The following is a 26,253-nucleotide window of genomic DNA, read 5'->3' on the forward strand; positions in this document are numbered from 1 at the left end:
CGCTAAGGTAACATACACAAAATCACTGTAGAATAGTTGTTGAGGAAGTTTGAGGCCCCCTGGTGGCTATCCTTGGGAAAGAGGGAAGATGGAGGTCCACCATGGGGTACAGCAAGTAAAAGCAATGGAATAAATGTACACAGCAACATGGATATGTCCTAGAAGAATGGTGATGAGTGAAGAAAGAACTAGAACACAATTATGTTTATACACACTTAAATTGATGTGTATAGAAGGTAGTGCTCATTTTGCAAGAAAACATACAAAGAAAAACGTATTATAATAATTGCTTAGGATGGGGAGAGAAATGGGTGGAGTATGGGGATAAAATGTAATAAACCTGATGAAAATTATGATTAATAAACCAACATTGCATCTGGGGTAAAAACGAAAGGACGGATTGTGGAAAAATTCTAGAATGGTACAAAATAACGTGTGGCATGGTACAGACTGTAAGTGCAAAGGGTAACTTTTTGAACTAATTTTACTTAATGAATTATGCGGTTTGTATGTTAGTCAATTTTGGGGAAACAGCATAGTTGTTAAGAAGACAGGGCTTGATGTTACTTACATCTGAGTTCAGAGTTCAGGCTTATGATTTACATAATTGAAATTTAGTAGCTGGACAATTTTATGTATTTTTTGTCACCTATGAAAATTCTCTCAAAAATACTCTCTGTCCTGGCCAGTGTAGCTTATATTTGGTTGGAAGGTCATCCCATACACCAAAAAAGGTGGTGGGTTTGATTTTTGGTCTGAGCACATACCCAGGTTGTAGGTTTGATCCCTGGCAACCAATCCATGTTTCTCACATTGATGTTTCTCTCTTTTTTTCTTTCTCCCTCTCTCCAAAATCAATAAAAAAAACAACAACAAAAAACACTCTCTGTGATTATCCATTTTAATGACTGTTTAACATTGATAGATTTAGCAATCCCTTAAGTAATGGACATTTTAAGTTGTTTAGAGATTTTCACCATTATCATAATGACAAGCCATGCTTTTTCTTCACCTCACATCCTCCTCAAACTGCTCCCATGCCTCTCTCTTTCATTCATGGCAAAGTTTCCTCATCTTCCACTTGTCAAACCATTCCAGTCTGGATTCCATTTCTACTATTTCCCCAAAGAAAGTTTTAATTAAGGTCCCTATTTAGTTTCAAATTGTCAAATCAACTAGTCACTTTTTGTTCTCATCTTATTTGTTCTTCAAATAGCTTTTGATACATTTGAGTACTCCTTGAATCACCTAATGTTGATAATCCTGTGAGTATTAAATGATGAATGGGATAAATTCCTTTCCTTTCACATGCATAAAAAGGATACTTGGAAGAAAAATATTTTATTGGAAGACATTTTATTAAACATTTTTATGGTTTCTGAATTGAAGTATATGAAAAGAAAATAATTATATGGAAACATTTAGTCATTCAGACCAAGTTAAATGTTAAAATAAAACAGCACAAAGTTTGGAAATACTATAAAATTTAATCACATTTCAAATAAATAAATATATATACATTATGTAACTTTTAATAGCACCGTTATCATTACTTAAAAACACTGATAGGAATATCTTTTTAAGTATGTAAAAATTACATAGTTGTTGACTTTTGTAAGTCAAGTCACCTATCACACATTTAAGAAAGCATTAAAAAGTCATTTTCTAATTTTATACAAATGCTTCATATTTAACAAAGCCTACCACAATCCATAGGGCACAAATATTGGCCAATAGTTCTAACTTTTGTGTTAGACAAAGTTTCCACGTGGCGCCCCCCCCCCCCCCCCCCCCCCCCCCCCCGCCCATTAAAATAGCTAAGAGAATCAACTTATAGAGCTTAGCTTTTCCCAGGCATCTGACTTTTGGGAAGAGAGAGGGGAAGGTCAGTGAAGTTTGAAAAATCACCCATTTACTCTTCTAGAATGAAAAAATAAAGACATCCCATTTGATAACAATACAAGTCAAAATGAGCTCTAATACAAATGTATATGGAGAGGTTTTGAAGAATAAATTGGATATCCCAGGGGAGGGTCAGCCGCTTGTACTGTAAGGTTTCTTAAAAGTAGTGGATGAGCTTGTATACTATAACGTTCCTCATCATCATTTGTGGCATAAAGCAATTCCCAAGAAAGATTGGCCCACTGACCTCTAACAGCTTCAGCATTTAACTTCCCAACTTGGATCAATAATTCTTGAAGGGTAAGTACTCTCCCAGTGTAAACTCCCTTTAAAGTATAAATGGGGTGGGGGGAGAAAAAAAAAAGAGATTATATTCAGGCCTTTATATTTTACTTATAAACCTAGAAAAAAATTCCATTGTTCAAGGAAAACATAGAAAGTGGTGTATTAAAATGTGCATATGAATTGCTTATCTTCAGAACTGAGTCACCTCTATTAGGTAATTCTATGGATAAGTATGTGAGAAAAGATTCCCTGACAGCCATTTCACTCCATGAACAGAATAGCAAAATCTCACTACTTCTATTTCCTTCTCTATTCCTTCATCAGATCTGGCCTCAGCAATGCATAAGTCATAAATACTATTGGAAATCACACAATAAGCTCTTTTTTTTAAAAGAGCTCCACTAAGATATAATTCATACTCCATACTATTTATTTATATAAAGTGTACAATTCAACCATTTATTTAGTATATTCAGATATATAAAACCATCATCAGTCAATTTTAGACCATTTTCGCGACCTCAAAAAGAAATCTTATACTCTAGCTATTACCCTCCCATCCCTTCATTCCCCCAGTCCTAAGAACCATTACAGTACTTTCTAACTCCATAAATTTGCCTATTCTGGAAATTTCATATGAATGGAATCATATAATATGTGATCTTTTGTGACTGAAGTCTTTAACTTAACATGTTTTCAAGGTTCATTCATGTAACAGTATTTCATTCCTTTTTTATGATCAAATAATATTCCATTGCATGGATATACCACAATTTGTGTATTCATAAGTTGATGAACAGCTGGGTTATTTCCACCTTTTGACAATTATGAATAACATTGCTATCAACATTCTTGTACAAGTTTTATTTGTATCTATGTTTTCATTTCTCTTGGGGTTATACCTAACAGTGATATAACTAGGTCAGATGGTAATTCTATGTTTAATCATTTGAAAGCTGTCAGGTTTCTCAAAGTGGCTGTCCCATTTTACATTTCCACCAGCACTGTATTAGAGTTCCAATTTTTCCACATCCTTGACAACACTTATCTGATTTTTTCATTTTAGTCATCCTAGTGTGTATGAAGTGATGTTCACTGTGGTTATTTGTATTTCCCTGATGACAAATCCATGAGCATGGACTATCTTTCCATTTATTTGTATCTTCTTCAAATTATTTCATCAATGTCTTAAGAGTTTTCAGTGTACAAGTCTTTCACCTCCTTGGTTAAATTTATTCTTAGGTATTTTATTCTTTGTGATGCAACTGTAAATGAGATGTTTTCTTAATTTCTCTTTATGACAGTTCATTGGTGTATAAAAATGCAACAGATTTTTATATATTAATTTTGTATACTGCAACTTTAATGAATTACTTTGGTGGAGTCCTTAGAGTTTTCTGCATATAATATCATATCATCTACAGTTAGTAACAGTTTTACTTCTTTTCTGATTTTAATGACTTTTCTTTTTCTTACCTACCTGCTCTAGCTAAGACATCCAATACTGTGTTGAGTAAGTGGCAAGAATAGGCATCCTTGTCTTGTTACTAATCTTAGATCAGCTTTTCACTATTGAGTATGGTGTTAGCTATGGGCTTGTGACATAAAGCCTTAATTACATTGAGGTATGTTCCTTCTATACCCATTTTGTTGCCCACTTTGTTGACTTTTTTAACGCATGGTTTCCTTTAGCCCTTTGAACATATTTATGTCTACTTTGAAACCTTTGTTAATCTGATATCTGGTTGATCTCAGGCAATTTCTGTTTTTTGTGGTTTTTTTTTTAACCTGGTATATGGATCAGGCTTTCCTGTTTCTTTTCATGCCTCATGATTTTTGTTGAAAACTGGACATTTCAGATAACACTGTAGCAATTCTGGGTACTAATCCTCTCCTCCCCCTACTGCATGTCTTGTTATTGTTATTTGCTTATTAGTTTAGTGAGGTTTTGGATAAGTTTAGTGACGTTAATCCCTACCTCCATGCCTACTGTGAAATCTTTGATGCTGCTCCTTGGGTAGTGCAGCCTTGTGAATGCTCAGTTACCATGGGATAGCAGTGGTTTTGGCAGGGCTCTCTGTGTTAAGTGCTCACAGCCAGCTGTTAAACATCACTGATTGCTCTACATTTTCAACAATAACTTGGGGCATATTTTGCTTTAGAGACTGATCCAATTAAATTTGGGCTCCTTTGAAAAATAACTTTGGAGATGAATGTTGATCTGGTCCCAGGAGGTCTCTTCTCTGCTGTTTCTTTCCAGGTTCTCCCTGTTAATCTACCCAGCCTATGGTTTAGCTTATATTTTTAATGAATTTACCAACTATCTCTTAATTATTTTTCACTACAACCTCCATAGTTTTTGAGAGAATCATAGGCTTCAGCGTGACTACACTGTTTTGCAAATAATGCTGGTTCCTTTTGTTGTTATTGTTTTGTTAATCATTTGCTTCTCTCACTGGACAAAATCTCTGAGCCAGAGCTCTGAATCTAAAGGTGAGACAATGATGTGCTTCTCTCTGAGTAACACCTCTGCTTCAGGAGATAAGCGCTTGGTGGAGAGAGGGGCAGCAGCAATCTCAGGTCTTCTTTTCTTGCCTCTCCCAGTGTGGGACCTCCACCCTATGGATGCACAAGGGTGACCAGGGCCCCAGGGGCACCATGTCCAGGGTAAAGTCTCCATCCAATGAGGTGGGTTATCCAGAAAGGAAGTCTCACATCTTGACTACATAAACAGGTAGCTGAGAATAAGATGAGAAATGCTGAAGTCCTGCCTCTTTCAGAAAACTTTAGTTCTCCAACTAGCAGCTGAGGGAGAGGAGCTCTGTTCCTAGCCAAACAATCTGAATGAATGCTCTGTCTTACTGAGCTGGGAGAAAATGAGCCTTGGCTCAAATACTACAGTCTCTCACTGTACTTGCTGGGTTTTAGTTGATTTTTTTGAATACATGTTTCTTCATTTGCTGTATACTTTTAGGGCCATTTCCAAGACTTTAAGTGCTTGTTTTTAAAAATTACTTTCATCATTTTCATTGGGGAGCACATCTGCAGAGCTTCTTAGGTTCTAATGCCAGCATGGAACCCATAATAAGCCCATAACATTGAATCTTTCATACTTGTCCACACTCAATGCCATTTTAAATGCTATGAGAAAAGTACTAAATCTCTAAAAAATTATTCACTACTTGAAGTCTTTCTTAATTTTCACAAGTCAGTTATTCTTCAAATAAAGTATAACTGTCAGCAAAAGAAATACTTTGCCAATCATAAATTAATTTTTCTTCTAGGAGTCAAACTCAAAGTGATAATTTCTATATTTGAATTTAGCATAGAAACACAATCCTTTTAGTCAAATATTCTATAGCAAACGACATTTAGTTGACTATTCTATGAAGTCAGTTATTACACCATGAATACACAACATTTTTAATTGGCTCCTATTAAGTTTTTAAAAGTAAATAATCAGTCATTTTACGATTGGACTATGTTGACCATAAAGTCATGATTATAAATGCATTAAAACTGTAATTAATACATAGAATGTCATTTCTCTATCACTTAGTTCAAATACTTTATAATTGATCTCAGTTCTTTAAGGTAATATACAAAAAATTTTAAAAACTAAGTTTTAATCTTACCATATTAGGATCATACCCCAGAGAAAACAAGTATGGTTTTTCTTGTAAAACTGCTTCTTTCCACTTTTCATCAGATACCAAACCAATGTACCAGTTGCTTTCATAATCTTCAAGGTAGTTAGTTAGCTCTTTAAAGTCTTCTATTGGACCTAAACTTGCTTTATCAATCATTAGTTTCAGAGTATATCTAAAAAAATGGAGAAACAAATAATTTTAGAAATTTTTACCAACTTTATAAATGAAATAGATTTTGTTCAATCAATATTTTAAGATATTAAATTGAAATGATACAGTTGGTATTTCAGATCAAAAGAGAGAAATGATGGAGTTAAAGTGAAGAAATCCAAATGAAAAATAAGTTCCCCACACAAAGAAAACATAAGGAAGTATATATTAAAGTGTATTCCTGATATAATCACAATACATGGTAAACAATTTTTTCATTCTCAGAAAGTGATTATTTTTTAAAATTAGAAATGAAGATGAATCTTCTTCTAGGTTATTAAAAAACTCAACATATTCTTGCCAATGTTACAACTTGTATATAATCAAAATGAATTACCTGAAAGCTTTCAGTGTTAGGTGGAACAGTTCTGGCTTTTCTGTCAGCCAATTAAGGGCAATAGACCAAGGCAAAACACCATTGAAAACTCTCAATATATGACCAGGAGTAGGATCCATATTGTCTCCACAAAATAAACTAAAATAACAAGTCATTACTGCATGAACATAAAAGTCTTTTAAAACTCTGTCATTTGCAATTTCTTCCAGTACATTTGGGCCATTTCCTTCTGAAGGGAAACATTCCAACTGCCTTAAGACAAATTGGTACCAGTCTTCTGGAAACAATAAGCTCATCTCCCTCATTTTGGAATTAGGCAAACAGTTAGACCTCCACTCCTCAGGTAAGCTTAACAGGTGAGAATGAGAACAACTGAACTCCATGAGAGGAATATATGCCATATCTTCTTGTGCTCCTTTGTCAATAGCAGGGTATCCCAATATAACTGCTTTGTAAAGACTATTTTCAGTAACTTTACCTATAGAATGATCACCAACCATTTGTGATTCTACTGATCCTGGAAGAGGCAAATTTACACTTTGCAAAACTTTTAATTGACCTTTTTCTTCATTTTCTTTTTTGGTAGTTGGCTCATCACCCAAAACATCATCAGACCAGTCATCTAAAATTTCTGAATTTAAACTAACTGTGTCTTCTGGGGATTTGGTTTGTGGTGAAGTACTCAAACCAGGCAGGATTATTAGAGATGCTTTCCCTTTATTTTCAGTTTTGTGAACATTTTCCTGCATGCTGGACCTTCTGGAGCAGTACTGAACAAGTATCCACACAAGTACTTTAATAAGGTCACCTTTAAATTCTCTTAAGTTATCATGAGAATCTATTATGCCAGAGAGGACATTCCTGGCATCAGAATAGATTTTCACAGGCAAAACAGTACAGGGTGTTAAGACATTTCCAAAGTGTCTATTAATTGAACATATTTTTGCACATTCTTCTTGTACAAAGGCACTTTCAAAAACTTCATCAACTCTTCGAGCTTCAGCAGTATGACATGATGTCTCTTGCAATTCTAACCCCTACAGAAGAAATTAAAAAATACTCAAGTTTATGATCACTTATTACATAGAGAAAAGCAACTTGCTAGGATTATTTTCCTTTGAAAGAGAAGGAAAAGGATTGGATTGGTTTCTCAAAATAAAAATATTTTTAAAAATATAAAAATTTTCTTTATCTCAAGAGATATACCTTAATTCCAACTTAATGGTACTTAAGATATCTGATGTTGGATACAGAAATAAAAAGTAATTCCATTATTTCAAAAGAAATTCTAGAAATTCCACTAGAAATTACCAAAATAATTTTATTCAATATGACTGTAATTTTAAGACTATCTGTAGTCAAGGTTGAATCACACTTATTCAAAACCTTTAAAAGAATTTTTGGAGGGGAAATATATGACAGCATTATTCTAATGTGTGGATATGCCATCATTTATTTAACCATTCTCATATTCCAATTTTTTTACTATAATAACATAATAATAATAATACAGATTTATTATTTGGTTATTGTCTGTCTCCTCTCACTATAATGTAAACTTCATAAAGCAGCTCTCTTTTGGCAAAACTATAGCTAAGCAAGCTTGTATCCAAAAAAATTGAAAAAGGAAGAAAAAAAGACTGCCACCAAAAGGTATGTCCTTATACCACATACTAGAGGCCTGGTTTGGCCGAAGCCGGCTTGGCTCAGTGGATAGAGCATCGGCCTGTGGACTGAAAGGTCCCAGGTTCGATTCCGGTCAAGGGCATGTACCTTGATTGCGGGCACATCCCCAGTAGGGGGTGTGCAGGAGGCAGCTGATCGATGTTTCTCTCTCATTGATGTTTCTAACTCTCTGTCCCTCTCCCTTCCTCTCTGTAAAAAATCAATAAAATATATTAAAAAAAGAAAAAAAAAGAAAATTCATGCACTGGAGTGGGGGTCCCTCAGCCTGGCCTGCCCCCTCTCACAGTCCGGGAGCCCTCAGGGGTGGGAGGCAACCAGGGGACGGCGACACCCCATCACACCTCTGCTGCTGCCATTGCTGGCAGTGCAAGCCTCGGCCGGCCCTGATTACCTGAGCCTCAGGTGGCCCTGGGCAGCTAGGCAGCTAACATCTGAGGTTTGCCTGTGCCTCAGGTGTTGGCTGGGCAGCCGCCATCTGAGGCTTGCCTGTGCCTCAGACCGGCCCTAGGCGGCTGGGCAGCCAATATCTGAGGCTTGTCTGCACCTCGGGCGTTGGCTGGGCAGCCAGCATCCAAGGCTTGCCTGCGCCTCGGGCCAGCCCTGGGCGGCTGGGGCGCTGAGGGGACTGGAGGACTCCGCACACCTGCTGCCCCGGCGGGGCTGAGGGGCCTGGGTGCCGCCATCTTGTGGCTGTGGGCGCCACCATCTTTGAGGGTGGGGACAGTCAATTAGCATATTCCCTCCTTATTGGCTGTGGGCGCTTCCATCTTTGGGATGGCGTGAGGGTCAATTAGCATATTCCCTCTTTATTAGATAGGATGTCATGGAGCACAAAAGGTCAATAAAAGGAATCACATTATTAGGTTTTATAAGCAACTCAAATAAGGCATTTTGCTCTAAAAGGAAGGAAAACAAACACAGGGTGTAGCAGGTAGAAGCATTGGGGTCAAAAGGTTTTTATTAAATTGAGAATGCTTATATGATGTAGATGTGAAAAATTATTACAAAGTCATACTTTTGAGAGGCTCAATTAGATAGGGATATAAAGAACAGGAGGACTGGATGAAAAGGGGGAAGGTATGTTTTGTTACTATGCTCTATTACATAATTAGTACTAGTCTGCCTATCAATATGTACATATTGAAATATATTTTTAAAATCCCTAAGTGTTTTCATAGGTAACTAAGATACTCTTTCAAATTGAACTATTAAGTGTTTGATATGTACATAACAGGTAAAATTTTACACATGTAAAATAAATATAGTACTAGAGAGGTTTCAAATGCACACTGACCTTAATGTTAATACAGCAGTAAGTATAGCCACATTCTAGAATCATTATCCATATTAAACGATCCTGAAAACGGCCCAAGTAGTGAGAACCAGGTAAGAGGAGACCTAAAATAAATTTGAAAAGAGAAAAGTCATTGTTCAAACTTCTTTTATTTTTCCACATGAATCTTCAAAATTGATAACACACTTTCAGCTAATTCACAACTCCTTTGGCCCTCTCTTTACATCAAAAATAGAAATAACTATTCATTGCATATCATGAGGCATTAAATTGAGCTCTCAACAGGTGAAAATACATGAAAAGTCAAGGATATAGTTTCCAGAAAACAATATATTAGAACCTGCTATATAAAATCCTAACTACATGTTAAGTATATCAAGAAAAGTATTAACCCTACCAGACCGCTGTACCTATTTTTCGGTAATTTCCGAATCTGCCGCTATACCGCTGTACCTAATTTTCGGTACTTTGCCTAATATGTGAAAAAAATGCATCACAAACTAAAAATAACCAACCGATCGTGGTCAAACCTCATGGTTAGCCATTGCAAATGTCTGCCCCCAAGTGTTTGAATTGACTTTGTGTGGTTTGACGTGAAAAAATTCTGAAAATTCACAATGAAACGAGCGGCTGATGAACCAAGCACTTCAACAGGAAAGCGAAGTAGGTATAGGCTTATCACAGTCCAACAGGTGATCAATACTTTGGTTGATTCAGACTCTGAGGAGTCAGAATTTCATCAAGAATACGTTTCCAGTTCAAGTGACACAGACAGTGAGAGCTCGAGTGATGAGGAGAATCTTGAACCTTATAGATCTAGAGCTAGATCGATAGTAAGAGAAGGGGGGCGTGTCCCTCAAACAGCTGATGGGGGAGATCTAGGTGGTGATGAAGGTTGGACAAGGAATTTTGTATCACCAAATACAGATCTGAATTTCAATGAGGATGGAAAAGGCCCAGTGAACATTCCTGGGTCTATCACAGAGGAGAGTGAACCAACTGACTTTTTATCCTTGTTTTTGGATGATACTTTCTGGCAAAATTTGACAGAGAAAACCAACCTCCAGGCCCACCAATTGCATATAGCAAAGCCCAACTCCTACAATGCCAAAAATTTCAAGGATGCCACAGTGGAAGAAATGAAGGCTTTTCTTGGACTGAGGATCTATATGGAATACTTATGTATAAAGCCCAGCTATCGGGATTATTGGACAAATGAGGGCTCTGACTTTGTTGGGTTTACTCCTGGATTTCAAAATGTTATGACTCGAGACAGATTCTTGGCCCTTTGGAGTTTTTTACACATAATTGATGAGGAAAACACAGATATCGATAAGACAGATAGAATATATAAAGTTAGCCTTTCTTGGAAAGTCTGCTCCCCAAGTTTCTCCACTTCTATCTGCCAAAGCAGCATTTGAGCCTAGATGAGGGGATGATCCCGACAAAAAACTGCTTGGCCATCAAGCAGTATATCAAGGATAAGCCCACAAAGTGGGGCGTCTTTCCTTCTCTGTGAAGGTGAGACTGGCTACATTTTGAACGCAGAAATCTACACTGGTGCTGCACCAATGCCTATAAAAGACTTGGGCGCAGTAGGAAATACAGTCGTTCGTCTCCTGACCTCATGTGCAATGGAAAATATATCTCATGTGCTTGTCATGGACTGGTTCTACAACTCTGTAACCCTTGCTAAATATGCACTGTCAGAATTACACACAGGAATTGTGGGAACCCTGCAGCAAAACAGGAAGCAGTTTCCTAAGTCGCTGAAAAGTGTAAAAAAACTTGCTAGGAGTGACAGTCGCTATCTATGTCAAGAAAGTGTAACATGTTTAGTTTGGCAGGATGGAAAAGCCCATCACATTTATTTCGAACTACCACGATCCAGCCCAAAATGTAGTAATAAACAGAAGAAATAAAGATGGCAGTGTGCAAGAAATACAGATGCCACAGCTGGTGAATATATGGGTGGCTGTGACAAAAATGACCAGATGACCCGCCTTCACCGGTCTCGTCGCGTCATTACCGCTGGCCCCGGCGGCTTTTCATAAAATTTTTTATGTGGGCCAGTTATAATTCTTATATCTTGTATGCTTCAAAGCAGCAAGCTGCTTCAAAAAAGCCAGTTTATTTCACCAGATATATTCAGAAACTGTGCCTGTAACTTATTGGTGGATACAGGACATCAGCCCACTGCCACCCACAAAAGGAACCCTGCCCTCAACAGATGACCCCAGGCAATCATTTTCCAGAGATTCCCCCTGGGACATCGTCTAATCATATCTGTGCTATGTGCATGGAAAAGCACTCCAGGTACAACAAGCAAAATCCTGGAGTGTCTTACAAAGACAATCCATGCAAGAAGGTGAAGAGCAACATCTGGTGCTCACTTTGCAAGAAGTACCTCTGTGTGAAACAAGGCTCATCCTGCTGGGTGGATTGGCACACAAAGGTGGAATATTGGCACTAGATGAAAGGTAGACCTATTTTCTACAATGTCTCCAAGTTCCATATTATTCTAACCACTTGTTTGCATGTAACTAACATTTTTCTATATCATGTTGATTTTTTCTCTTTAATGCTCAGGAGCCCAGGTATAGGGGACAGTTAGGTTCAGGGCCTCAGGTCTGGTAGGTTAAATACTGTATATAAAAGCCAACTTCACATTAATGATTTAAAACATTGTGGACATTTTATAGACATGCATAAAAATGTTTTGTGGGGCCCTGGCCAGGTAGCTCAGTTGGTTAGATACACCAAAGTTCACAGTTCAATTCCCAGTCAGGGCACATAAAAGAATCAACCAATGAATACATAGATAAGTGAAACAACAAATTGATGTTTCTCTCTCTCTCTCCCTTACCTTCTCTCTACAAAACCAATAAATTAAAAAATGTTTTATGGTACTAAAATTTACATAAAATGCTACCGACTACACTGTACAAATACTTTTAAAACGTAGTTTTTCTCACAACATTATGTCTGAGATTTGCCCATATCCACTGCAAACAGCTCGTCATTCATTGTAACTGCACTGAGATATCATTATGTGAATAGAGCTGAATTTGAATATTCACTTCCCAGTTAATAAACATTTTGGATGCTTCCAATTTTAATAATGCTGCAGAAATTATCTCTGTGCAAGTCTGCTTATACAAGGTGTTGTGCAGGAAAGTTAACAAACAGAACTAACTGATATGCTTGAAAGGCCTGCTTACAAAGTTGGCCCTTGACTGGCATTTGGGAACTTGTATTTCAGTGCAAACAATACAGTTTATACCGAACACTGGCTTTCCTTCTGGGAGTCTGGAATTTTGGTAAGCATTAGGCAGAGGGGGTGCCTCATGACCAGCTCCAGCAAAAGCCTTAGACATTGAATCTCAAATAAGTTTCTGTGATAGTCAACATATCACACATGCTGTCACAATGCATTGCTGGGGAATTAAGTACATTCTGTGTGACTACACTGGGGAGGACAGCTGGAAGTTTGCATTTAGTCTCTTACCCAATGTGACTTTTCCCTTTGCTGATTATGCTATATATGCTTTAGCCATAACGTATCTTTTTCTTTTTTTAAAAATTCTTTACTGTTAAAGGTATTACATATGTCCCCTTTTCCCCCCATTGTCCTTTCCCAGTCCGCCCTCGCCCCCAGCCCAGGCCTTCACCCCCCTATTGTCTGTGTCCATTGGTTATGCTTATATGCATACAAGTTCTTTGGTTGATCTCTTACTACGACTATATGCTGAATCCCGTGAGCCCTCCTAGCAAATAACCAAATCTAGGAATGGTCTTAAACCAAACAAATGTTCAAGTTTCTCTAGAATTGGAATCACTGGATCATTGACTCAAACTGGAATCACTAGGTGATGGGATATGTACACTTTTACTACAGACTATAAGTTTATTCTTCAAGGTAGCTTACAAATTTATACATTTCCTTCCAGCAGGGTTTGAGAGTTCCTGTTCCCCATACACGCTGCCAATACTTGGCAACTTTTTATGTCAGACTTTTTATATTTTTGCCAATCAGATGTGTGTGAAATGTTACCTCATTTTTCCCCAGGAAATACTTTATAACACACTTCTTGGCTGAGTGTGACTGACTTGATAATAAAGTATAATTTTTACTTTATTATTAAGGTATTTATCATTTCAGAGGTGAGTTTAATCTTACAGGTATTTTAAAAAGTGGCACAGCACTGCCACTTAAAAGTGGCATAGCATTGCATAATAAAAATTAATTAGAACTGGATAAAAGTACTAAAAGTATAGAATATTTCCTATAAAAGGAAAATGATTATTCACAAAAAATTTGTACTACACAGGTAAAGTTTTTTCTAAATTATCTAACATAATCATACAGAAAAGCCCAACCCAAGTAAATATTACCTTCATATTGTAATTTTAATTGCTATTCTGCCTGGCAACAATTTGCTAGGAGGCCATCGCTCATTTCTAAAACAAGTTTCAGGGGCCTATGATAGGAGGTTATACACTGTTGTCATCAGCTTATACCTTATCTAAAACCAACCTGTAAAGGCATATCATAGTTGAATTTGCAGTTACTGTACAATAAAATTATAAAAGTAACATAAAATTATAATTATCATAAAATTAAGTCATTCTCATTGAAAATACTAATAAATTACATAATACTTCATTTTGGGAGGCAACCAATCATTGACCAAAGCCTTTGTTATCTTACCCTGTAACTTTGTCAGACTGCTTAAGTTGCTATATAAGAACTAATAATATATAAGCAAACTCCCTTAAGCTCTTCAATCTGATACTATGTAAAATAAAGCTAGTTTTCCCTCTTTACGGGTCTGAAGCTACTGCATCTTCTTGCCATGAACTCATAAATACATAACAATTTTGGGAGATAAAGTGTTTTCATGTTTCAATGATGAGGCTACAACCTGACTTTATTCAAGAAAAAGTTTTTTAGCCTGGCTGGTGTGTCTCAGTGGTTGAGCATCAACCCAGGAACCAAGAGATTGCGGTTTGACTCCCAGTTAGGACACATGCCTGGGTTGTGGGCTTGATCCCAAAAGGGGTATACAGGAAGCAGCTGATCAATGATGTTTCTCTCTCATGGATGTTTCTATCTCTCTAACCCTCTCCCTTCCTCTCTCTCTAAAAATCAATAAAAACATTTAAAAAAAAAAATTATCAGATCATCTTAATAAAATTTTCCCTTAGTATATTTATTTTGTAACTTTACCTCAAAATAAGGAGCAGGAGAAAACAACAACAACGAGCAGGAGCTATACATCTATTTTATATTTAGTCTTTCTGCCTGTACATCAAAATATTATAATTTGTGTAAGTAGTTGGCTCAAAAGACTGTTTTCCTGTGTGTTCGTGTTTTTGTACTTTAAATACATACTTTAAATACATTTAAGCACAAGTCATTTACTTACCTAAACTTCCAGCTACCATTGCAGACTGCAGTGCAGCGGTCAAACTTGGGATCATTTGGTAGTAGTACACTGTATCTGCACACACAGAGGCTGCAGTGCCCACCACTCCTGGCCAACTCTGAACAGGTCGGGGAAACCCCACCAGGAACAAAGGAAGGGTGAAGAGGGGGAGTAGGGGAGAAGAGAGTAGTGTAGAAAAAACTATGAAAACCAACAAGAATGGACAGAAAACAATGTTGAGTATACATAAAGTGGTGGTTGATTGTCTACGATTTTTCTCCGTCCATGATGCTAAAAGTACAGCCACAGCAAACTGCAATTTAGAGATGAATTGAATCAGACGGTCACGCATGATACCAACCTGTAGAGGCATAAAAATAATTTTTTATTGTTAAAGAATCTTTTATATTCTTTTTTATTATTAAAAATGATTTTTAATTCTTATTCTTTCTCATTTTATGAAATCTAAAATCTATTAGAATAAGAATTTAGTGAGGTTTCAGGATATAAGGTTAATATTAAAAAATCAATTGTATTCTACATTGTAGTAGTAAATAAGCCAAAAATGAATGAAGGAAACAATTCCATCTATAATATTATCAAAAAGAATACGTTAGAAATAAATTTAGCAAAAGCATAATACTTGTACTATATTGAAAACTATAAAACACTGTCGAAATAAACTAAAAAAGTCCTAAATAAGTGTAAATATATCTCATGTTCATGGATGGGAAGAAGAAACGTCATTGAAGAAAGAACAGTTTTTCCAATAAATGGTTCTGAGACAATTGTACATCCATATACAAAAGAACAAATTTGAAACCCTACCTCACATCCTCCTATCTAATAAAAGGGTAATATGCAAATTAACTGTCACTCTGTCACAAAGATGGCAGCACCCACAGCCACAAGATGGCAGCACCCAGTCCTCTCAGCCCCGCTGGAGTTCCCCAGTCCCAGGGGGGTGGCTGCTGAGAGTGGGCAATGTGAGTGGCCTGGCAGAATGCTTGCCTCATTGCCCTGGCGATGAGGCAAGCGTTCCATGCCCAGCTGCAGATGGGCCTCTGGGCTGCGGAGAGCCTCTGGGCAGCAGGCACGGAGTGGCCAGGCCCCGCAGAGAGCTGCTGGCGCACGGATTCATGCACAGGGCTACTAGTCATATATAAAAATTAACTCAAAGAGATCACAGACCCAAATGTAAGAGCTAAAACTGTAAAACTCTTAGAATATAGTAAATCTTTCTGATCTTGGAATTGGCAGTATTTATTAGCTATAAAACAAAAAATACAAGTGATAAAAAAAATTGATAAACTGAACTTCACCAAAATTAAAAACTTTTTTTGCTTCAAAGGATATCAAGAAAGTAAAAGATAATTTACATAATGTGAGAAAACTTTTATCATATATTTGTCAAGGAACTTGTATCCAGAATATATAAAGAACTCTTACAGCTCAACAATAAAAAGGTAAATAATCCAAATAAAAGTGGGCAAAGTATTGGAATAGACATTTCTCCAAAAAACATGCATAAATGGCCAATAAACATATGGATAGATGCATCATTAGCATTCAGAGAGATACAAATCAAAATCACAAGATAGCAGTTTACACTCACTATAATGACTATAATGAAAAGGTTATAATAACAGATAATAACAAATGTTTGTGAGGATATAGAGAAATTAGAATCCTCATGTTGGTGGGAATGTTAAATGGTGCAGCCACTTTGGAAAAATATTTGACAATGTGTCCATATAAAAAATGTGTACACAAATGTGCATAGTAGCATTATTCATAGTCAAAAGTAAAAAACAACCTAAATATCTATTTTCTGATGAATGAATCAACCAAATGTGTACATCCATAAAACAGAATATTATTCAGCAACAAAAAAGAATACTGATACATACTACAACATGGATGAACCTTGAAAACATAAGTGAAAGAAGCAGGATGCAAAAGACTACATATTATATAATTCCATTCATGTAAAATGTCCAGAATAGGTGAATACATAGAAACAAAGTAGATTAATGGTTGCTGGGGCTGGATCAGGAAGTGGGTTTGATGGAGACTAGGAATGATAAATACAATGTGTATGAGGTTTCTTTTTGAATGTTGAAAATGTTCTAAAATTTGATTATGTTGATGACTGAAAAATTCTGAATATACTAGAGGCCCGGTGCATGAATTTGTGCATGAGTGGGGTCCGGCTGGCCCGCCCCGATTGGGGCCAATCGGGCCAGGCCAGCTGGGGGGAGGGGCCACGGGTGGTTGGCCGGCTGGCCCGCCCCCTGTTCTAACTCCTAGTAGAACTCCCAGTTGAGGGGACAATTTGCGTATTAGCCTTTTATTATACAGGATACCACTGAATTGCATATTTTTAAAAATATATTTTATTGATTTCAGAAAGGAAAGGAGAGGGAGAGAGAAATAGAAACATCAATGATGAGAGAGAATCATTGATTGGCTGCCTCCTGCACACCTCACACTGGGGATTGAGCCCACAACCTAGCCATGTGCCCTGACCGGGAAATGAACCATCACCTCCAGGTTCATAGGTTGATGCTCAACCACTGAACTGCATATTTTAAGTGGATGTCTTTATGGTATATGAAATACATCTCAATAAAGCTGTTAAAAAATACACTTACCAGTAAGAGTCTGATTCCTGTATTCAGGCTTCTGTTCCACCATGTGTCTGTACTGGAGGTCAACAAGTGCACTGTGGATACAATGACTGTCTCCAGTAAAGCATTTTCTGTATTCTGCCATACCTGCAGTACACAAATAATCCACTTGATTAGGGAGAATTTGATAACCTATGTAAACTATTAGAGTAAATAAAATCACGATTAAATTTAGAAATAGGAAAGTATTATTAAGTGCATACTAGGATTACCATTCTAAAAGCTCTTGTGAATCCAATGGAGACAGGCAGAGAGTGGAGGCCTTGTAAGGAACTGTCCAATGAAAGAAATGCTATCATAGCAAATGGTGACACTAAGACAAACAAAAAGAGACAAATTTAATTAAGGCAATGTAACCCCTTCTACCATATTTTATTTTGGTCAATATGAGGCTTTATAAATGCCCATTTAAGCTATTAACTAAAAACAACAACAACAAAAAAAAACACACAAAGAACAAAAATCACATCAAACAAATGAACAAACCAAAACATAAAATAAATACTTATATGAAGTATATATTATACAGATATGGGAATTCCATAGTATTTCTGTACACTTTGTAGATATAACACAAAGTTAGTAAATTTTTACCTTCCTACCTAGATTTAGCAAAATCCATCTGACAACACCAATCTTCATGAGCCTTGCTTGCTTTTCTAAGAACAATGTCACAGTTTGCACATCCTTTGGATAGAAAGGGTTTCGGAAAATTCCAAAGATATAGACACTTTGAATTTCTCTAAGTATCCATAGTACTATAAGTAATATCATCAAAACATAGCCAACAATAGCCTGAGGGCTGCTTTTGGAAATCTGTGAACAACAAGCAAAGTGATGCAGCAAAATACTTTCTAAGAGAGCCAAGACTAACATAATGACGTAGAAGAGGCATTCTTTCCAAGTAAACTGTTTTTCTGAACCAAGGGGTAAAGTCTTAGATTTGATTCCAACTCTGTGTCCAATTACACTGTGTTTGAAGATAAAACCCATCTCACTTAGGTTAAGACTCAGTAAGAACCCAAGTCCAGTCATGAAAAGAACCACTCCAACAGTGCTGGGAATGAAATATGATGTTCCAGCTATTCCAGCAGAAATGATGAACATTATTAATAATCTGCAGAGAAAAAAAGAAGGATTTGTTTGAAAATAAATAATGTCCTTTAAGAGTGTTACATATAACTTTAATATTTAAAATAATTACCGTAGATGGGTTGACATAGATGAGCCTCCAAGGCCAAACTCTAAAACCTGCTCCATTGCCCATAAGAAAAGCGCATCGGGTGGGGGCAGAATCCCTAGTGCCCACAGAAAGGGTAAAAATATAAACAAGATGTGTAAAATCTGATTCATTTGTTCTAGAGCTGGTATATTTACCATAAACCTATAGGGAAAATAAAATATTTAAATCATACAAAAATAATATATAGAAGAGAATCTTTTCAGGAAAAACAAAACGTACGTACACTCCTTCCCTCCCACACCATAAATACCACCACCCCCCAAACCAAAGAACACTTACAGAAAGGTCCTAGTCCCAATTTGCAAAAGATCTACACATATAAGCTGTGATCATTGTCCTTCCTTTATACCAAGAACTACCCTCCCTACTCAGCAGTGTACAAGTTACCACTTAGAGAATATGTGGATTCAAATGTGGAAAGAAAATGAAATGAAAAGTAATCTCTCTCTCTATATATATAAAAGCCTAAGTGACTGAACGACCGAATGACCGGTTGGTCGCTATGACGCACACTGATCACCAGGAGGCAAATGCTCAATGCAGGAGCTGCCCCGTGGTGGTCAGTGCACTCCCACAGCCAACCTCCCACAGCCAGCCAACCTCCCGTGGTCCCTCCCCTGGCCGGCCAGCCCTGATCTGTTCCAATCAGGACTGGGCAAGATGGCCCTGATCGGTCCTGGCCCCCGAATTCGTGCACTGGGCCTCTAGTTTACTGAATAAAATTGAATTTAGAAATCTGTAAAACTCCACTGAGCCCAGGGCAAATACATTTCTCCCTAAATGTCTAAACTACATTGGCTATATTCTACCAATGATTTTTTAGAGTATAAAATTTTTTTTTTAAATATATTTTATTGATTTTTTACAGAGAGGAAGAGAGAGGGATAGAGAGTTAGAAACATCGATGAGAGAGAAACATCAATCAGCTGCCTCTTGCACACCCCCTACTGGGGATATGCCCGAAACCAAGGTACAGGCCCTTGACCGGAATCGAACCTGGGACCCTTGAGTCCGCAGGCCGACGCTCTATCCACTGAGCCAAACCGGTTTCGGCGAGTATAAAATTTTTTAAGTTTAAAATTGCAAGTAACTCTGGGAAAGCCAAAGCCTTCCTGCTATTCACACATTAGTAGCTGGAAGAGAAGAAGCTGTTCTCTTTCTTCAACTCTCTCATACTGTCTTGCTCCCAGGCCCCAAAATTTGAAGTTAGTATAGTTAATAGCAGAAGCCAGCAATATTAGGTTATGAATGTGCCGCTTTGGGTTAGTCTGGAAACTTAACTCTCACTTTTTAATATTGTTTCTATTATGTATACACAGTGGTATGAATTTGAGAACACAAACTGGTACTATATAATCTCATAAATCAGAGGTGGCTTTTCTTGTAAGTAGAGAAACTGGTTCTTGATACAGCACTGACCAGTTAAATATAACATCATTAAATGACTTCAAATAATATAATACAAACTTTTAAAGCACATAAGAATAAAATTATCTATGTTACTAATTTTTTGAAATGAGGCTAAACAATCACCTTGTCTGAAAAGCAACAATGTCACAGTACTTATGGAGTTGCAGAGATAACTCAAAAGAGATGAATCTCAAAACTTATAATTGTACTTGAATACCCAAGCTACTAGAAATCAAGAGAAAAGGCAATTTCTGTAACAGTCAACACTTAAATGTACTTTAACAGTCCAGATGCAAATGTATAAAAAACTACAGATATAATAACAGCATAATGTGTTTGGTCACACACATAGCAGGACAATGCTAGCTAATGCACTCTGCATCATAATGTATGTCCTTCACATTTTTATAAGCAGAGAATTAATGAGCACAAGGTTAACAATGTGATGCTAAATTAGAGGACAATGCTTTGTGTAGTATAGTTTAAAATAAAATTAATCTCATCCTGAGAAGAAAACACTGAAGTAACAAAAAAGAAAATCGAACCATACACAATAAGCCACAGGAAGGTCAAGGATATATAGAGGGTTTTTTGTTGCTGTGTGTTTTTTTTTTTTGTTTTTTTTTAAGAGAACACTTCTCCTTAGATTCATAGAGAGCAAGCTGACAGCTTTCTGGCGTGTGTGGTGGGGGGAGGAAGGGGGCATGGAGGGATTGAGCAAAAAAGAAAAAAAAAAGAGAAAGAACTCATGTACTGAGACAATAGTATGGTGATTATAGGGGAGAAGGGAAAGGGATGTAGGAGGAAGAGGGGATGAGGGGGATAAAAGGTGATGGAAAAATATATGTATTTTTAAATTACACCTTTAAGCCGAAACCGGTTTGGCTCAGTGGATAGAGCGTCGGTCTGCGGACTGAAAGGTCCCAGGTTCGATTCCGGTCAAGGGCATGAACTTTGGTTGCGGGCACATCCCCGGTAGGGGGTGTGCAGGAAGCAGCTGGTCGATGTTTCTCTCTCATTGATGTTTCTAGCTCTCTGTCCCTCTCCCTTCCTCTCTGTAAAAAATCAATAAAATATATTTAAAAAAATAAAAATAAATTACATCTTTAAAAAAAGATAACACTTCTCTTGCTAACATAGTCAAGGATAAGATAACATGTAAAATAATGTATACTCAAGGAATTTTTTATCCAAATTACATTTACTCCCCAAATATTTTTTTTCTGAAAGTAAATATAAGCAATGGCACAGGAAAGTATTTATATACAAGGAGATCATAAATAAATAGAAGCATATGTAATTGAGGTAACTAAACATTGTGATTATATTCTTGTGTATCTGACTCAGCCCAAATAGGTTATTATTGTGGTTAATTCTTTTATATAAAAATGTTTAAATTCCAATGTTTCTGATAATATAACAAGAATTTTATATGGCAAAAAATCTGAGGCCTAAAGAACAAAACTTTATTTTGATTCTAACAACCATGAAAATATTTCAAGGGAGGGGAATGGGGGAAAAAGGGGTCCTAATATGAGGCGACAGGAGAAGATTTGACTTTGGGTGGTGGGCACATGGTCCTATATACAGATTTTATAAATTAGCAATCCACACATGAAACCTATATATTCATGTTGACTAATGTCACCCCAATAAAATAAAAACAAAAACAAAAACCCTTCAAATTCTATATACTCACTATGCGATCCTCATGCCCATAGAAAATGTTCTTTATAGTGGCTAAGAGGATATAAATATGCATAATTTATTCAACAATTCCTGAGAGTCTATGAACAAAGCATTATAGATTTAACACGTGACTCTGATAAAACTATACTGAGTCATTTAAAATTAATATAAAACTGTATTGGGTAGAATAAAAAATGGGGAAAGATCACTACACTTTGGGATTCATCTCTTCCATGTTCACATTCTCTGAAATAAAATTAAGACAATTTGATATACTTGACAAATATCTAAATGAATACTGTACAAACGTCTACATTCTTTATCTGCAGTGTCATACATACTATATAAAGATCTTCTTGAGTCTTTATTATTTTGTTAATCAGAAGCTAAATATTTTCTAAAAGTGAAGTGGAAGGTAATTTTTTTGCACAAAATGTCATTCTTTAAAAATAGATTTGAACACTGCCTTTTCTTCTAGTTAATTAAAAAAACTTCTTTGTAATTATTATAAACACTAAAATTATTTGAAACCAAAATAGAATATAGCAAAAACATTTATGCTCTTTTTTTAAAAAGAAGTAAGTAATGCAGAAAAAGCAAAGTAACGAAATTATAAATTAACTGAGATATTTTTTAAATTAAAGAACCTAGGGCATCATTTTAAATACAAAGATGTATATAATTTCTAATTTCAGAAATGCCACAGTGAGATAGTAACTTAAGAATTTGGATCCTTGGTGGTGGGGGTTGGGTGGAGAGGTCAATGGGGGGAAAAGGGGACATATATAATATTTTCAACAATAAAGATTAAAAAAATAATTTGTATTCTGAAAACAATAACCTTATAAGGTTAAATCTTTAAAAATGGGTCAAATGTATATATATTTTAAGTCAATTTTACTGCTAACTTTTCAAAATCAAGCATTTAACTGTAATATATGTTATAGTTAGCAAATAATAGTGGTACTGAGAAACCGGCTATAAATTAATTTCCATAAATTAATTTTCCCTTAACATGTATGATTAAACGAAGAATTACAGGGATAATGTAGTGTCCAAAGGTCCATAAAGGTAGCACAATTAGAAGAGACTAAGAGTTAAGGAATAACAGACACTTAAGAATAAGTCAGTTTCAGTACACAAACTTGATAAATGTTTTTCAACTAGAGGCCCGGTGCATGGATTCATGCACTGGTGGGGGGCATGGCCTGCGGGGATTGGCATGCTCTGGGAGCAATGCTCATCCCGGTCAGCTGAGCAGCTGTGGACCCGCCCTCTGAGCGGCTGCTCCCGCTGTGGGAGTACTGTTCATCCTAGTCAGCCAGCTGAGCAGCGCTCTCACTGTAGGAGCACTCACCACCATGGGGCAGCTCCTGCGTTGAGTGTCTGCCCCTCGTGGTCAGTGCGCATCATAGAGACTGGTTGATTGGTCGTTCTGGACATTCTGCCGTTCGGTCGCTGGGCTTCTATATATATAGATGCCTTATCTTATTTTGGGTTGCCATATACACTACCATAAATTAGGTGGCTCACTTCTTTAAAGTGAAACACAGGACTGAAATTTTGTTGATTTACCTTATAAAGAATTTTCTTTTTACTCTTCAATAAGATTTACTTACTGCTTTAGTATATATGTTTAACAGAAAATTTTCCTAGAGATTAATCATCAAAGCTATCACCCAATGGTTTAACTTGATGACTTCCACTTCAAAGATAGATTTTTTAATACTATGGAGAGTGCTCCTATCTTTGAAGTGGAAGTCATCAAGATAAACCTTTGGGTGATAGCTTTGATGATTAATCTCTAGGAAAATTTTCAAATGAAAAACAACTTAGCCATTATTTATTTAGTACCAAGTATGCGTCAGGCAATGGGGAGGAGGTAGAGAAATGAGGTTGCTTTAACACAAAGCAAGTTATAAAGTATTTGATAGCTTATTACCTGTATGCAAGATCTATAGAAACAAAGAAAAAAATATAAAGAGGTCTCATAAGAGGAATGATTTCATAAGTATCCTGGGTTTGAAAAGTTGCAGTCTCTATGGCTGTGTTTACAATTAATGAATATTCTCCTGTACATAATGTAATCCATCCAAAGAAAAACAGCAGAACAGCGCCTCCTGCATTGCCATACAGCAAGATCATCCTACTTGGGAGCAGATACCACGTTCCAAGACCACACATTAACCCAGCAAGAACAGAATGAAAAACTGTATTGGCTATATATTTCTTCCCAGGAATTAGAAATTTTATAGTCTCAGCACCAGTACAACTTGTAAATTCATGCTCATCTTCCTCTGCTAAGATATCTGTGCTTAGCATTCTTTCTACTGTTGATGATTTGTTTCTGGCGTATAAACTTGTGAACTGGATGACAAATGCGGTGAAAAACATTAGTCCACCTGAGAGTGCTGCTGTGTAATAGTCTTCTAGGATGCCTAATTGGTACAAAAGTGTTCCTATTCCACCCCAAACCCATGGCACCATAAAAAGGATAATTTGATTAATATATACGTAAGGAGGGGCACAATAGCCTAATCTGAGTCGAGGGCCTCCAAGAACAGTCTGTGGAAAGCGCTTCAGAAGGAAGTCCTTTTTGTAATCATTCAGCAGAGGCACATCAGGACTCATCCTTCTCACTCAGGAGTACCCTGAAAGTCACATCATTTTCTGTAACACCGCAGTCTCTAAAAAAAAGAAAGAAAGAAAGAAAGAAAAAAGTCACTTTTTGGAAATGTCATACTTAAAACATGTAGGGGAAACCCCACATTTCTATTTTATCTCCTCAATTCCTTCAAGGGCAGGATTTACAACCTCATTTTTCTACCTCCTCCCCATTGCCTGACGCATACTTGGTACTAAATAAATAATGACTAAGTTGTTTTTCATTTGGAAAAAAAAACAATCACCACATTCACTATTAATTTATCTAGAATGTAATATCTGGAATTAAATCTTACATTAACTCACAATTTGAGATTTTTGAGAACAAAGGAAAGTTTAAAAAGTAAGTACTTTCAATTCAAATCTGGTTTAACTAATCATTTCCCTCAGAGCTTCTGTTGTTTACTAACTTTTCCCTCTATTACAACGGCCAGCAAATTTTTTCTGTAAAGGGCCAAAGAGTGAATATTTTAGGTTTTGTGGACCATATGGTCTTTGTTATAATGACTCAACCCTGCTGTTGTTGCAGGAAAGGAGCCACAAACAATACATACAGAAATGGATATGAGTGATTGTGTTCCAATAAAACTTCACAGTATTTACCCTAACTGGTTGTGGGCCAGATGTGGCCTGTGAGTCACAGTTTACCAACATCTGCCCTAAAATAAGGATATTCTCTATAATTACCTTGAATTAAAATAGAAATAGAAATGAAAAACAGAAATACTGTTAGGCATATCATTTAACAATTATAGTAGATTTAGGATTTTCCGATGATTTAAAAAGTTAAATCCTGCTAAAATAGTAGCCTTCTGATAAAAAGCCATTGGCTGCTCAACATGTAGTAGGAAGAACAATGATGTCATCATTCAACTCAAAAGACTTCAGGTATCAGAATAATGCTTATTACTAGCTACATTATCACAGGATTAAAATTTTAGTCTCTCTTTCTGTTGTCAGTTTTCAAAAATCTACCTGCACTAGAAAGCATTTGAAATAATAACAAGACCTATACATGCTTTAGTCCAGATCAGTGATTTTCCACTGGTGTCCCGCAAGAATTTTTAAGACAATGTAGTCAGGGGCACTAACTCCCTTCTCCCTTAGACTATCAAATAAAAAAAATGACAACAGCTAACACAATAGCTGGTATGAATTCCCTCCCTTGAACCATAAATATATAGGTCATATATATTAGAGCTGCATCTTATTGGTCACATCACATAATGAGGTTGCATCTGATTGGTTAAGTCTTGGTACCAGAAATCCTTATTTACAAGTATAGACACCTGATTTTTTTTAAAAGTCACTTTGGAGCAAAAAGGATAGGCAATTACTATTATTATTATTTTTTATAAATCAATCAAAATTATACCTATTTTTTTGTCAGATTGGCAAAAAATATTTTTTAGTGTGCCGCAGAGTTTCAGTAATTATTTTATGTGTGTCATGAGATGAAAAAGGTTGAAAATTGCTGGTCTAGATTATTTTAATTTAAGGGTCACAAAAATCTATGTATCAAACAATGTGATATCTCTTATTTTCAAGTTTTCCTTTTCCTGGGATATACTCAGTAGCTTATCAAGAAAAACAGTTGCCTAACACAAGGCTAGCTAACAAAGGATTACCTCAGGGATCATATGTTGTGAATTATGTTTAAAGCCATCTTCACAATGACAGACATATATACCAATGGAACAGAATAGAGAGCCCAGAAATAAACTCTTATATATGGTCAAAGATTTGACAAAGATGCAAGACCAT

The 26,253-nt window shown here is 36.4% G+C and overlaps 1 protein-coding gene across 1 annotated transcript; it reads right to left on the minus strand.

Moving 5' to 3' along the window:
• Positions 1-1,844: 1,844 nt before the first annotated feature.
• On the minus strand, positions 1,845-24,465 carry PCNX4 (pecanex 4). Its single transcript, XM_054716016.1, has 10 exons — positions 23,768-24,465; positions 18,688-18,867; positions 18,086-18,600; positions 17,696-17,796; positions 17,448-17,570; positions 14,794-15,154; positions 9,365-9,468; positions 6,385-7,421; positions 5,823-6,009; positions 1,845-2,228 (listed from the first exon to the last, which is right to left on the minus strand). Exons 1-10 carry the CDS (start codon positions 24,454-24,456, stop codon positions 1,977-1,979), a joined length of 3,549 nt encoding a protein of 1,182 aa, XP_054571991.1. The 5' UTR covers positions 24,457-24,465; the 3' UTR covers positions 1,845-1,976.
• Between the last annotated feature and the right edge of the window lie 1,788 nt (positions 24,466-26,253).

This window comes from Eptesicus fuscus, chromosome 5, assembly GCF_027574615.1.
Source record: "Eptesicus fuscus isolate TK198812 chromosome 5, DD_ASM_mEF_20220401, whole genome shotgun sequence".
In the NCBI taxonomy this organism is placed as follows: Eukaryota; Metazoa; Chordata; class Mammalia; order Chiroptera; family Vespertilionidae; genus Eptesicus; species Eptesicus fuscus.